This window comes from Salmo trutta, chromosome 30 (assembly GCF_901001165.1).
Source record: "Salmo trutta chromosome 30, fSalTru1.1, whole genome shotgun sequence".
Classification (NCBI taxonomy): domain Eukaryota; kingdom Metazoa; phylum Chordata; class Actinopteri; order Salmoniformes; family Salmonidae; genus Salmo; species Salmo trutta.
In genome coordinates, this window is record NC_042986.1 from 1,657,761 (window position 1) to 1,670,849 (window position 13,089).

General features: G+C 44.7%; 1 protein-coding gene across 3 annotated transcripts in view; it reads right to left on the reverse strand.

The window, feature by feature from the left end:
* The window catches only part of LOC115168938 (multiple epidermal growth factor-like domains protein 6), a 198,501-nt gene that overhangs the window by 85,126 nt on the left and 100,286 nt on the right, over positions 1-13,089 (reverse strand). For all 3 annotated transcript variants that reach the window (XM_029724469.1, XM_029724470.1, XM_029724468.1), the window contains 11 exons: positions 12,576-12,698; positions 12,360-12,482; positions 11,917-12,054; positions 11,617-11,739; positions 11,117-11,239; positions 10,688-10,861; positions 10,335-10,466; positions 8,457-8,585; positions 8,142-8,270; positions 7,610-7,744; positions 7,309-7,443 (listed from right to left, as the gene is read on the reverse strand). In XM_029724469.1, coding sequence (XP_029580329.1) covers positions 7,309-7,443; positions 7,610-7,744; positions 8,142-8,270; positions 8,457-8,585; positions 10,335-10,466; positions 10,688-10,861; positions 11,117-11,239; positions 11,617-11,739; positions 11,917-12,054; positions 12,360-12,482; positions 12,576-12,698 — 1,464 coding nt within the window. The remainder of the gene's footprint in view (positions 1-7,308; positions 7,444-7,609; positions 7,745-8,141; positions 8,271-8,456; positions 8,586-10,334; positions 10,467-10,687; positions 10,862-11,116; positions 11,240-11,616; positions 11,740-11,916; positions 12,055-12,359; positions 12,483-12,575; positions 12,699-13,089) is intronic.

Genomic DNA, 13,089 nt, shown 5'->3' on the forward strand with positions numbered 1-13,089 from the left:
AAGAAAACCTGTCAGTATGTGGTGTGACCACCAATTGCCTCATGCAGCGCGACACATCTCCTTCGCATAGAGTTGATCAGTATTGTTGATTGTGGCCTGTGGAATGTTGTCCCACTCCTCTTCAATGGCTGTGCGAAGTTAATGGATATTGGCGGGAACTGGAACATGCTGTTGTACGCGTCCATACAGAGCATCCAAAACATGCCGACAGAGATGACCGCCTCGCTTCGCGTTCTTAGGAAACTATGCAGTATTTTTTGTATGTATTATTTCTTACACTGTTTCCCCAGGAAATCTTAGGTCTTATTACATACAGCTGGGAGGAACTATTGGATATAAGAGCAACGTTAATCAACATAACGACCAGGAATACGACTTTCCAGAAACAGATTCTCTGTTTGGTCCACCACCCAGGACAATGGTTCGGATCCCAACAGGTGACCCAAAACAACGGCGCCACAGAAGGGGCAGACGGAGCGGTCTTCTGGTCAGGCTCCGTAGACGGGCACATCGCCCACCGCTATCGAGTATACTACTAGCCAACGTCCAGTCTCTTGACAACAAGGTAGACGAAATCCGAGCAAGGGTTGCTTCCAGAGAGACATCAGAGATTGTAACCTTCTCTGTTTCACGGAAATATGGCTCACTCGGGATACGTTATCAGAGTTGGTACAGCCACCTTGTTTCTTCATGCACCGCGCCGACAGAAACAAACATCTCTCTGGTAAGAAGAAGGGCGGGGGTGTATGCCTTATGATTAAAACCTGTTGGGGCTAGGGGGCAGTATTTGCACGGCCGGATAAAAAAGGTACCCGATTTAAACTGGTTACTACTCTTGCCCAGAAATGAGAATATGCATATAATTATTAGATTTGGATAGAAAACACTCTAAAGTTTCTAAAACTGTTTGAATGGTGTCTGTGAGTATAACAGAACTCATATGGCAGGCCAAAACCTGAGAAGATTCCATACAGGAAGTGCCCTGTCTGACAATTTGTTATCCTTCTGTTGCATCTCTATCGAAAATACAGCATCTGTGCTGTAACTTGACATTTTCTAAGGCTTCCATTGGCTCTCTAAAGCCGCCAGAAAGTGGAATGGGGTGTCTGCTGTCTCTGGGCGAAGAACAGCAGGAGAGTTTGTGAGTGGTCAGCTTGGGGACAGTGAGACTGAGACACGCGTTCACGAGAATTCTCCATTTTTTTCTTTCAGCCTTTGAACGAATACAACGTTGCCCGGTTGGAATATTATCGCTATTTTATGAGAAAAATAGCATAAAAATTGATTTTAAACAGCGTTTGACCTGCTTCTAAGTACGGTAATGGAATATTTTTACTTTTTTGGTCACGAAATGCGCTCGCGCGTCACCCTTCGGATAGTGACCTGAACGCACGAACAAAACGGAGCTATTTGAATATAACTTTGGATTATTTGGAACCAAAACAACATTTGTTGTTGAAGTAGAAGCCCTGGGAGTGCATTCTGACGAAGAACAGCAAAGGTAATGCAATTTTTCTCATAGTAATTCTGAGATTAGTGAACCCCAAACTTGGTGGGTGTCAAAATAGCTAGTCGTGATGGCCGAGCTATGTACTCAGAATATTGCAAAATGTGCTTTCGCTGAAAAGCTATTTTAAAATCTGACACCGCGATTGCATAAAGGAGTTCTGTATCTATAATTCCTAAAATAATTATGTTTTTTGTGAACGTTTATCATGAGTAATTTAGTAAATTCACCCGGAAGTTTTCGGTGGATATGCTAGTTCTGAACATCACATGCTAATGTAAAAAGCTGTTTTTTGATATAAATATGAACTTGATTGAACAAAACATGCATGTATTGTATAACATAATGTCCTAGGAGTGTCATCTGATGAAGATCATCAAAGGTTAGTGCTGCATTTAGCTGTGGTTTTGGTTTTTGTGACATGTATGCTTGCTTTGAAAATGGCTGTGTGATTATTTTTGGCAGGGTACTCTCCTGACATAATATAATGTTTTGTTTTCGCTGTAAAGCCTTTTTGAAATCGGACAATGTGGTTAGATTAACGAGAGTCTTGTCTTTAAAATGGTGTAAAATTGTCATATGTTTGAGAAATTGAAGTTATAGCAGCCAGCGATTCCACTGGCTGTTGACTAGGGTGGGACGCTTACGTCCCACCCTAGTGGCCAGGGAGGTTAACGAGTCATGGTGTGATCATAACAACATACAGGAACTAAAGTCCTTTTGTTCACCTGACCTAGAATTCCTTACAATCAAATGCAGACCGCATTATCTACCAAGAGAATTCTCTTCGACTATAATCACAGTTGTGTACATCCCCCCAAGCAGACACCTCGACGGCCCTGAAAGAACTTCATTGGACTCTATGTAAACTGGAAACCACATATCCTGAGGCTGCATTTATTGTAGCTGGGGATTTTAACAAGGCTAATCTGAAAACAAGGCTCCCTAAATTTTATCAGCATATCGAATGCACGACCCGGGCTGGGAAAATTCTGGATCATTGTTACTCTAACTTCCGTGACGCATACAAAGCCATTCCTCACCCTCCTTTCGGCAAATCTGACCACGACTCCATTTTGCTGCTCCCAGCCTATAGACAGAAACTGATTCCACGCTTCAAGATTGCTTCGATCACGTGTAATGGGATATGTTCCGGATAGCATCGAACAACAACATTGATGTATACGCTGATTCGGTGAGCGAGTTTATTAGCAAGTGCATCGGTGATGTTGTACCAACGGCAACTATTAAAACCGTCCCCAACCAGAAACCGTGGATTGATGGTAGCATTCGCGCAAAACTGAAAACGCGAACCATTGCTTTTAATCAGGGCAAGGCGACCAGAAACATGACGGAATACAAACAGTGTAGCTATTCCCTCCGCAAGGCAATCAAACAAGCTAAGGGTCAGTATAGAGACAAAATAGAGTCGCAATTCAATGGCTCAGACACGAGAGGAATGTGTCAGGGTCTACAGTCAATCAGGGACTACAAAAATAAAACCAGTCCCGTCGCAGACCCCGATGTCTTGCTCCCAGAGAAACTAAACAACTTCTTTGCTCGCTTTGAGGACAATACAGTGCCACCGACATGGCCCACTACCAAAACCTGCCAACGTGAGTAAAACCTTTAAACATGTTAACCCTTGCAAGGCTGCCAGTCCAGGCGGCATCCCTAGCCGTGTCCTCAGAGCATGTGCAGACCAGCTGGCTGGTGTGTTTACGGTCATATTCAATCAATTCCTAGCCCAGTCTGCTGTTCCCACATGCTTCAAGAGTGCCACTATTGTTCCTGTTCCCAAGAAAGCTAAGGTAACTGAGCTAAACAACTATCACCCCGTAACACTCACTTCCGTCATCATGAAGTGCTTTGAGAGACAAGTCAAGGATCATATCACCTCCACCCTACCTGACACCCTAGACCCACTCCAATTTGCTTACCGCCCCAATAGGTCCACAGACGACGCAATCGCAATCACACTGTACACTGCCCTAATCCATCTGGACAAGTGGAATACCTATGTAAGAATGCTTGCTGTTCATCGACTACAGCTCAGCATTTAACACCATAGTACCCTCCAAACTTGTCATTAAGCTCGAGACCCTGGCTCTCAAACCCGCCCTGTGCAACTGGATCCTGGACTTTGACGGGCCGCCCCAAGGTGGTGAGGGTCGGAAACAACATCTCCACCCCGCTGATCCTCAACACTGGGGCCCCACAAGGATGCGTTCTCAGCCTTCTCCTGTACTCCCTGTTCACCCATGGCTGCGTGGCCATGCACACCTCCAACTCAATCACCAAGTTTGCAGATGACACTACGTTGGTAGTCTTGATTACCAACAACAACGAGACGGCCTAGAGGGAGGAGGTGAGGGCCCTCGGTGTGGTGTCAGGAAAATAACCTCACACTCAACGTCAACAAAACAAAGGAGATGATCGTGGACTTCAGGAAACAGCAGAGGGAGCAGCCCCCTATCCACATCGACGGGACAGTAGTGGGGAAGGTGGAAAGTTTTAAGTTCCTCGGCGTACACATCACGGACAAACTAAAATGGTCCACCCACACAGACAGCGTGGTGAAGAAGGCGCAACAGCGCCTCTTCAACCTCAGGAGTCTGAAGAAATTCGGCTTGTCACCAAAAACACTCACAAACTTTTACAGATGCACAATCAAGAGCATCCTGTCAGGCTGTATCACCGCCTGGTACGGCAACTGCTCCGCTCACAACCGTAAGGCTCTCCAGAGGGTAGTGAGGTCTGCACAACGCATCACTGGGGGCAAACTACCTGCCCTCCAAGACACCACCACCACCCGATGTCACAGGAAGGCCAAAAAGATCATCAAGGACAACAACCACCTGAGCCACTGCCTGTTCACCCCGCTATCATCCAGAAGGCGAGGTCAGTACAGGTGGATCAAAGCTGGGACCGAGAGACTGAAAAACACCTTCTATCTCAAGGCCATCAGACTGTTAAACAGCCATCACAAACATTGAGTGCCTGCTGCCAACGTACTGACTCAAATCTCTAGCCACTTTAATAATTAAAAATTGGATGTAATAAATGGATCACTAGTCACTTTATATAATGTTTACATACCCTACATTACTCATCTCATATGTATATACGGTACTCTATACCATCTACTGCATCTTGCCTATGCCGTTCGGCCATCGCTCATCCATCCATATATTTATGTGTACATATTCTTATTCATTCCTTTACACTTGTGTGTATAAGGTAGTTGTTGTGAAATTGTTAGATTACTTGTTAGACATTACTGCATGGTCGGAACTAGAAGCACAAGCATTTCGCTACACTCGCATTAACATCTGCTAACCATGTGTATGTGACCAATACAATTTGATTTGATTTTGATTTGATTTGATGCTCAATGCGTTATCTTGTTATGGATAGGGGGCAGTATTTTCACAGCCGGATAAAAAACGTACCCGATTTAATCTGGTTATTACTCCTGCCCAGAAACAAGAATATGCATATAATTATTAGCTTTGGATAGAAAACACTCCAAAGTTTCTAAAACTGTTTGAATGGTGTCTGTGAGTATAACAGAACTCAAATGGCAGGCCAAAACCTGAGAAGATTCTGTACAGGAAGTACCCTGTCTGACCATTTCTTGGCCTTCTTTGCCATCTCTATCCAAAACAGGGGATCTCTGCTGTAACGTGAAATTTTCTAACGCTCCCATAGGCTCTCAGAAGGCGCCAGAACGTTGAATGATGACTTTGCAGGCCATGGCTGAAAAACAGTAGCGTATTTGGTAAGTGGTCGATCTTAGAACAATGAGACTGGCGCACGCGTGCACAAGACGACTCCATGTTTACATTTTCAGTCTTTGAACGAAAACAACGATTCCCGGTCGGAATATTATCGCTTTTTTACGAGAAAAATCTCATAAAAATTGATTTTAAACAGCGTTTGACATGCTTCGAAGTACGGTAATGGAATATTTTGAATTTTTTTGTCACGATATGCGCCGGGCGCGTCACCCTTCGTTACCCTTCGGATAGTGTCTTGAACGCACAACAAAACGCTGCTATTTGGATATAACTATGGATTATTTGGAACCAAAACAACATTGGGTGATGAAGTAGAAGTCCTGGGAGTGCATTCTGACGAAGAACAGCAAAGGTAATCCAATTTTTCTTATAGTAAATCTGAGTTTGGTGAGTACCAAACTTGGTGGGTTAAAAAGCTATTTTAAAATCTGACACCGCGATTGCATAAAGGAGTTCTGTATCTATAATTCCTAAAATAATTATGTTTTTTGTGAACGTTTATCATGAGTAATTTAGTAAATTCACCCGGAAGTTTTCGGTGGATATGCTAGTTCTGAACATCACATGCTAATGTAAAAAGCTGTTTTTTGATATAAATATGAACTTGATTGAACAAAACATGCATGTATTGTATAACATAATGTCCTAGGAGTGTCATCTGATGAAGATCATCAAAGGTTAGTGCTGCATTTAGCTGTGGTTTTGGTTTTTGTGACATTATATGCTAGCTTGAAAAATGGGTGTCTGATTATTTCTGGCTGGGTACTCTGCTGACATAATCTAATGTTTTGCTTTCGCTGTAAAGCCTTTTTGAAATCGGACAGTGTGGTTAGATAAAGGAGAGTCTTGTCTTTAAAATGGTGTGAAATAGTCATATGTTTGAAAAATTGAAGTTTTCGGATTTTTGAGGAGTTTGTATTTCGCGCCACGCCCGTCATTGGATATTGGAGCAGGTGTTCCGCTAGCGGAACGTCTAGATGTAAGAGGTTTTAAACTCTGGTGAGTTTGCAGGCCATGGAAGAACTGGGACATTTTCAGCTTCCAGGAATTGTGTACAGATCCTTGCATCATGGGGCCTCAGGATCTCGTCACAGTATCTCTGTGCATTCAATTTGCCATCGATAAAATGCATTCGTGTTCGCTGTCCGTACCTTATGCCTGCCAATACCATAACCCCACCGCCACCATGGGGCGCTCTGTTCACAACATTGCCCACAAGAAGCCATACATGCTGTCATCTGCAAGGTATAGTTGAAACTGCGATTCATCCGTGAAGAGCACACTCCTCCAGCGTGTTAGTGGACATCAAAGGAGATAATTTGCCTACTTAAGTCGGTTAGGACGCCGAACACCAGGGTCGTGACCAGTCATATCAAGACCCTGGTGAGGATGACGAGCACGCAGATGAGCTTCCCTGAGACGGTTCCTGACAGTTTGTACAGAAATTCTTCAGTTGTGCAAACCCACAGTTTCATCAGCTGTCCGGGTGGCTGGTGTCAGATGGTCCCGCAGGTGAAGAAGACAGATGTGGAGGTCATGGGCTGGCGTGGTATCACGTGGTCTGCAGTTGTGAGGCCTGTTGGACGTACTGCCAAATTCTTTAAAACGATATTGGAGGCGGCTTATGGTAGAGAAATTAACATTCAATTCTCTGGAAACAGCTCTGGTGGACATTCCTGCAGTCAGCATGCCAATTACACGCTCCTTCAAAACTTGAGACATCTGTGGGATTGTGTTGTGTGATATTTTAGAGTGGCCTTTTATTGTCCCCAGCACAAGGTGGACCTGTGTAATGATCATGCTGTTTAAATCAGCTTCTTGATATGTGCATATGGAACATTTCTGGGATCTTTCATTTCAGCTTATGAAACATGGGACAACACTTTACATGTTGCATTTATATTTTAGTTCAGTGTAAATACACATTTCTGTTCCCAATAAATGGACAATGAAGTACTATTCTGCTTTGGTCTGGGCTGGCATGCCATGCACTGTACCCACCTAGGTCACAGTTGTCCCCATGGAAACCAGGCGGGCACTGGCGCAGACACTCCCCTGTCACATGATCACAGGGTACCTCTGATGGACACTCACATGTCCTCTTGCAGGCAAGGCCATAGTATCCTCTGTCACATTCTAGAGAAGAGGCGCAAAAGTGGGTTAAAAGTGTTGGTTACACATTTAGGGACAGTTTCCCAGACCCAGATTAAGCCAGACAGAACCATTCCTTGATGTGTGTGTGTGTGTGTGTCCATGCTTATGTGTGTGTGAGTGTATGCAGAACATCTCCTGAACCACTGACCCTCCTGGCAGTTCTTGCCCTGGTAGCCTGGTTTGCAGACACAGGAGCCATGGCGGCGGTGGCACTCCAGGCTGTTCTGTTGGAAACACTGGCACTCCTCCGAGCAGCCAGGGCCGTATGCCCACTTAGGACACGCTGGGTAGAGACGGCACACCAAAGGGTTAAACAGGACTGCAGGCCTGATAGGGCACACAGGAATACTGCCTGACTGTGTGCATGGTTGTGCAGGGCAAGAGGTCCAGGGCCCGTATTGATAAAGAATCTCATTGTTGGGGTTATGATTTAGGGTCAGTTTAGCCATTTAAATCACATTGAATAACATTACATGGACAGAGGGGACCTGATCCTCAATCAGCAATCCTCTGAGATGCTTGACAGAACCCGATCCCAGTATGATCCTGATGTACTAGGAATGAGTCTTTCCTTGAGGTAATCACTGGGTCTGGCAATTGAAATCAATGGCTACAGGCAGGAAATGTATGACAGAAAGGAAACAGAAAGTAGAGAGTCAGTGAGATGTCATGCCACTCACGTAGGTGACAGAAACGCCCATAGAGCCCAGGGTCACACAGGCAGGCTCCGTAGGTCCGATGGCAGCGCCCGTTATTGACACAGTTACACTTCTTATTGCAAAGTTTCCCATACAGCCCGCTAGGACAGCCTATGGAGCACAGAGACCCATAGAGAAGAGTACATTATAGCACATTATAATGTGCACCAATTTTGGAATTTGCACTTTTGGGATAATTCAAATGCTAGGTAAGCTAAATCATATGTACAATTTAAAGAGAAAACAGTGCTATTTTTATCCAGGTCTGCATGATAACATGAATGTGTGCCAACTCACCATTCTGGCACAGATCCCCACTGACTCCAGGTGGGCAGCGGCAGTGCCCGCTCACAGGGTCACAGGTGGCACCATTCTTACACTTACAGCTGAAGAGGCAGTTCCTGCCAAATGTGCCCTCTAGACAAGCTGAGCAGAGGGAAGGAGAGAGAGAGGGTGAGAGAAGCATAGACAGGTGTATGGCGTTAAATCTCTCAATTAAAGCTGGATACGTCATCAAAATAGGCCATTTCTGTTGGATGATTATGTCTGACATAATGTGAAATTCCCTTCAAACACAAGGTAGGTAACTTTTATACAGATGTAGGATCTTAATTTGAGCTGCAGGAAATGCAGCTGAGCTTCAGGATTTACATAAATTCACTGAAAACCCACACTAACACGCGGTTATACTAACAGTATTGTACTTTCATGTGCCCTACTTTTGTCCAGCTAATAGCCTCACCACCGATCAAGCCACATTATGGCCTAAATGTTCAAATCCTGTTGCTGCAGGATTATTCTGCTATGGCAATACTGGTTGAATTATGATCCTACATCTGTAGCTTCACCCAGGAATGGGTTACCCCCATATGGGTTTGTTGACTAAAACATAGCAGGTTCTCAATAACAACTGTGACTTTGAGGACTAAACCCTTTTAATGTTTTGATACACTACAAGACCAAAAGTATGTGGACACCTGCTTGTCAAACATCTCATTACAAAATCATGGGCATTAATATGGAGTTGGTCCCCCCTTTGCGGCTATAACAGCTCTGAGAAGGCTTTCCATTAGATATTGGAACATTGCTGTGGGTACTTGCTTCCATTCAGCCACAAGAGCATTAGTGAGGTCGGGCACTGATGTTGGGCAATTAGGCCTTGCTCTTAGTCAGCGTTACAATTCATCCCAAAGGTGTTCGATGGGGTTGAGGTCAGGGCTCTGTGCAGGCCAGTCAAGTCCTTCCACACCGATTTTGACAAACCATTTCTATATGGATCTCGCTTTGTGCATGGGGGCATTGTCATGCTGAAACAGGAAGGGGCCTTCACACCAAACTGTTGCCACAAAGGTGGAAGCACAGAATCGTCTAGAATGTAATTTCCCTTCACTGGAACTAAGGGGCCTAGTCCGAACCACGAAAAACAGCCCCAGACCATTATTCTTACTCCACCAAACTTTACAGTTGGCACTATGCATTCGGGCAGGTAGTGTTATCCTGGTATCCACCAAACCCCGATTCGTCCGTCGACCTCCGCCAGATGGTGAAGCATGATTCATTACTCCAGAGAACGTGTTTCCACTGCTACAGAATCTAGCTTTACACCACTCCAGCCGAAGCTTGGCATTGTGCATGGTGATCTTAGGCTTGTGTGCGGCTGCTCGGCCATGGAAACCCATTTCATGAAACTCCCGACGAGCAGTTCTTGTGCTGACGTTGCTTCCAGAGGCAGTTTAGAACTCGGTAGTGAGTGTTACGATTTTTATGTGCTATGCACTTTTGCACTCGGCGGTCCCGTTCTGTGTGCTGGTGTGGCCTACCACTTCGCAGCTGAGCCGTTGTTGCTCCTAGACGTTTCCACTTCATAATAACAGCACTTACAGTTGACCGGGGCAGCTGTAGCAGGGCAGAAATTTTACAAACTGACTTGTTGGAAAGGTGGCATCCTATGACGGTGCCACATTGAAAGTCAAGGAGCTCTTCAGTAAGGCCCTTCTACTACCAATGTTTGTCTATGGAGATTGCATGGCTGTGTGCTTGATTGTATACACCTGTCAGCATCGGGTGTGGCTGAAATAGCTGAATTCACTAATTTGAAGGGCAGTCCACATACTTTTGTACATATAGTGTATATTTTGTTCTCTCTGCATGGCATCAGGTGCAGAAGAGACTCACTCTGGTTGCAGACAAGGCCTGTCCACCCATCAGGACAGTCACAACGTCCCTCCTCCAGGTCACACACACCACCGTTGGAACAGTCGTCACACGTCAGGCTGCAGTCATGGCCAAACGTTTCGTTTAGACACACTGGTGAAGAAGAGCAGGAAGAGGAAGATAAGGTACAATATACATATATAGTAACGGAGTAAAGCCAATTTTGCCATTGTTTGCTATCTAAAAGATGTGCAAACAAGCTGTTTATGATCTTTCTTATAAGCTGCTCACATCTGTGTTACGACTGCCTTATCTGGGTATTACAACAGCCTTATATATGCCTTATGTGGGTGTTACTACAGGTGTATGTATACCAAAGGTCTTGGTGAGGGTGCTCTGGGCCCGGAGCTCTCCCAGGCCGTCCTCCTCATAGTCGTCATAGCGCTCCAGCGGCTGGAAATTGTCATTCAGCAGGGTGACCCGGGGTGGAGGAAGCTTCACCGCCATGCGGCCGCTCCACTCCAACAACTCTACTGCCCGCTCCAGGGCTGGAGGGAGGAAGTAGAACAGTCACTGTCTCTGTCTCTGCACACTTCTATTCTAATATCCACTTTAGCATGCCACTTTAAATCAACTCTGAGCCCTAGTTACAGCCTATAACGTCTACTGCCTGGCGTAGTTTACCACTAAGTCCCAGAATTTTTCCTCAGTCAGGTTATGGTCAAGTCAGGATAAACTTTTGGCCCTAAGTATTATTTCGACCTGACTACCGCCCAGACAGGATTCATTTTCAATCCACTTACGAATACAGGAGAGACGGTTCTCGCTTAGCCTGTGTCCGAGGCGACAGTAGCACTGGAAGGAGCCGGCTGTGTTCTGGCAGGTATGGTCACAGCCTCCGTTGACTACCAGACACTCATCCACATCTGCAACATCAACAACCAAAACTAGAAAAGGTACATTTCCTGAAGAAAATCTATGTGCATGCCACGACTGTAGAGTTCAAGCTGCAACAAACACACTAATAAGGAAAACCCCATTAAAAAGTTGTTTAGGTTCAGCGAGATGACATCATTGTAAGCAAAGGGTGTCTTAATGCTTACAGACATCAACAACAGAACTTAAATCTGCCAAGACTACAATTATTGTCTTCCAATTTACCCCGTCCCTTGAGGCATGCTTACACTTTTATTCTGTTGTTTATGTCTGTAAACAGGAAGTCGACCCATTGTGTAGATAGATCATTTAAGATCATTTTTGATAGCATTTGATCAAGGAGGTTATCCTGCTAAATGGACCATACCATCACAGCCACACCCATCCGAGTTGAGACGGTAGCCAGCCCCGCAGTAGCATTCGTAACCCCCGGGATAGTTCGTACAGTCCTGTTCGCAGCACGAGCTTCCCGCCTCGCACTCGTCCAAGTCTAAAACACACACGGCCATTGTTGACAAGTCTGTCTATGAAGGGACTTTAGTACCAATAAGTTGTCAATTTAATTCAATCGTTTTGAATTCATTCCAAATTCAAAATGATTGGCACTAAAATCACTCCATATCGATCAAAACTGATTCTATTATTCTCCAAACTGCTCTTTGCTCACCCACACATGCCCTGAGGTCATCGTCCAGATGGTAACCATGGTTACAGCTGCAGACAGGTCCGAGGGCGGAGTGTTGGCACTTTTGGGAACAGCCTCCATTGGCAGTCTCACAACCATTCACAATCTCTATCTCGATACCTAAGGAGAGACAAATGTGGACACCTGTTGTTCCAAAACAAACATATACACAATATTTTCTTGCAAATAATCAATTTTTCTTGTGGCGCTAATGTTTTAGTCTGACCAAAACATTTGTAATAGCCTTTGTTGTTTTTTATTCTAAACTCCAACATGCCTAAAGGAGAATATGGATGATGATTCATGCCAGTAAAAATGCTATAATAAAAGTGTAAATGTGTAATGCTATTTTGACATCACTGATAATTGGTAATGTCTCAATGAGTAAATGGGAGTTGACTGAGAGTGAATGAAAGTTGACTTACGATAGCATTTCCTGCCGTTGGCACCCAACTTGTATGCTGGGTTACAGACACAGGTAAAGGAACCCTGGGTGTTATGGCAACCGTGGGCACAGGCAGTTTGGCCTGTCTCACACTCATCGATGTCTGAGACACACACACACACACACCTTAATCATTGTAATCACCATTACCACCAATAGAATAATCCCTAGAAGCATAGTCAATTCGGAAGTTTACCTTCACAGTTTTTGCCATCCTGTGCCAGTGTATATCCAGGACGACAGTCACACTGAGATCTTCCTCCTTCATTTCTACAGGTGTGCACACAGCCTCCATTTCTGTCTGCACAGGGGTTTCTCACTGGAACACAGTAACACAGAATGAGTACAATAATGTACGTACACATACACACACACAGACTGACAGAAATACACACACAAACACATTCTCCATGCTCTTGCCGGCACTCTCCCTTGTGGATTTGAGGGAGTAAGAGGGTAATGGGGTTAAATGGGAGTCTGGTTACTTTCTCCCTGCAGATATGGCCATAATTACTTCCATGTCTGGACCCCCGAGAGGTGAATTTCCAAGTGGCTACACGTATTAGGAATCAAGTGCTTTTTCATTTTTTTTCTTGGTAGCTACTTGTTGTCGATGTATGGAAGACAGTGCACATCTAGCTAAGCAGGAAACAGAGAATTCATTGTAAAGGAACAGAAAGTCAGTAAAAGGTACAAGATTTCAACATCTG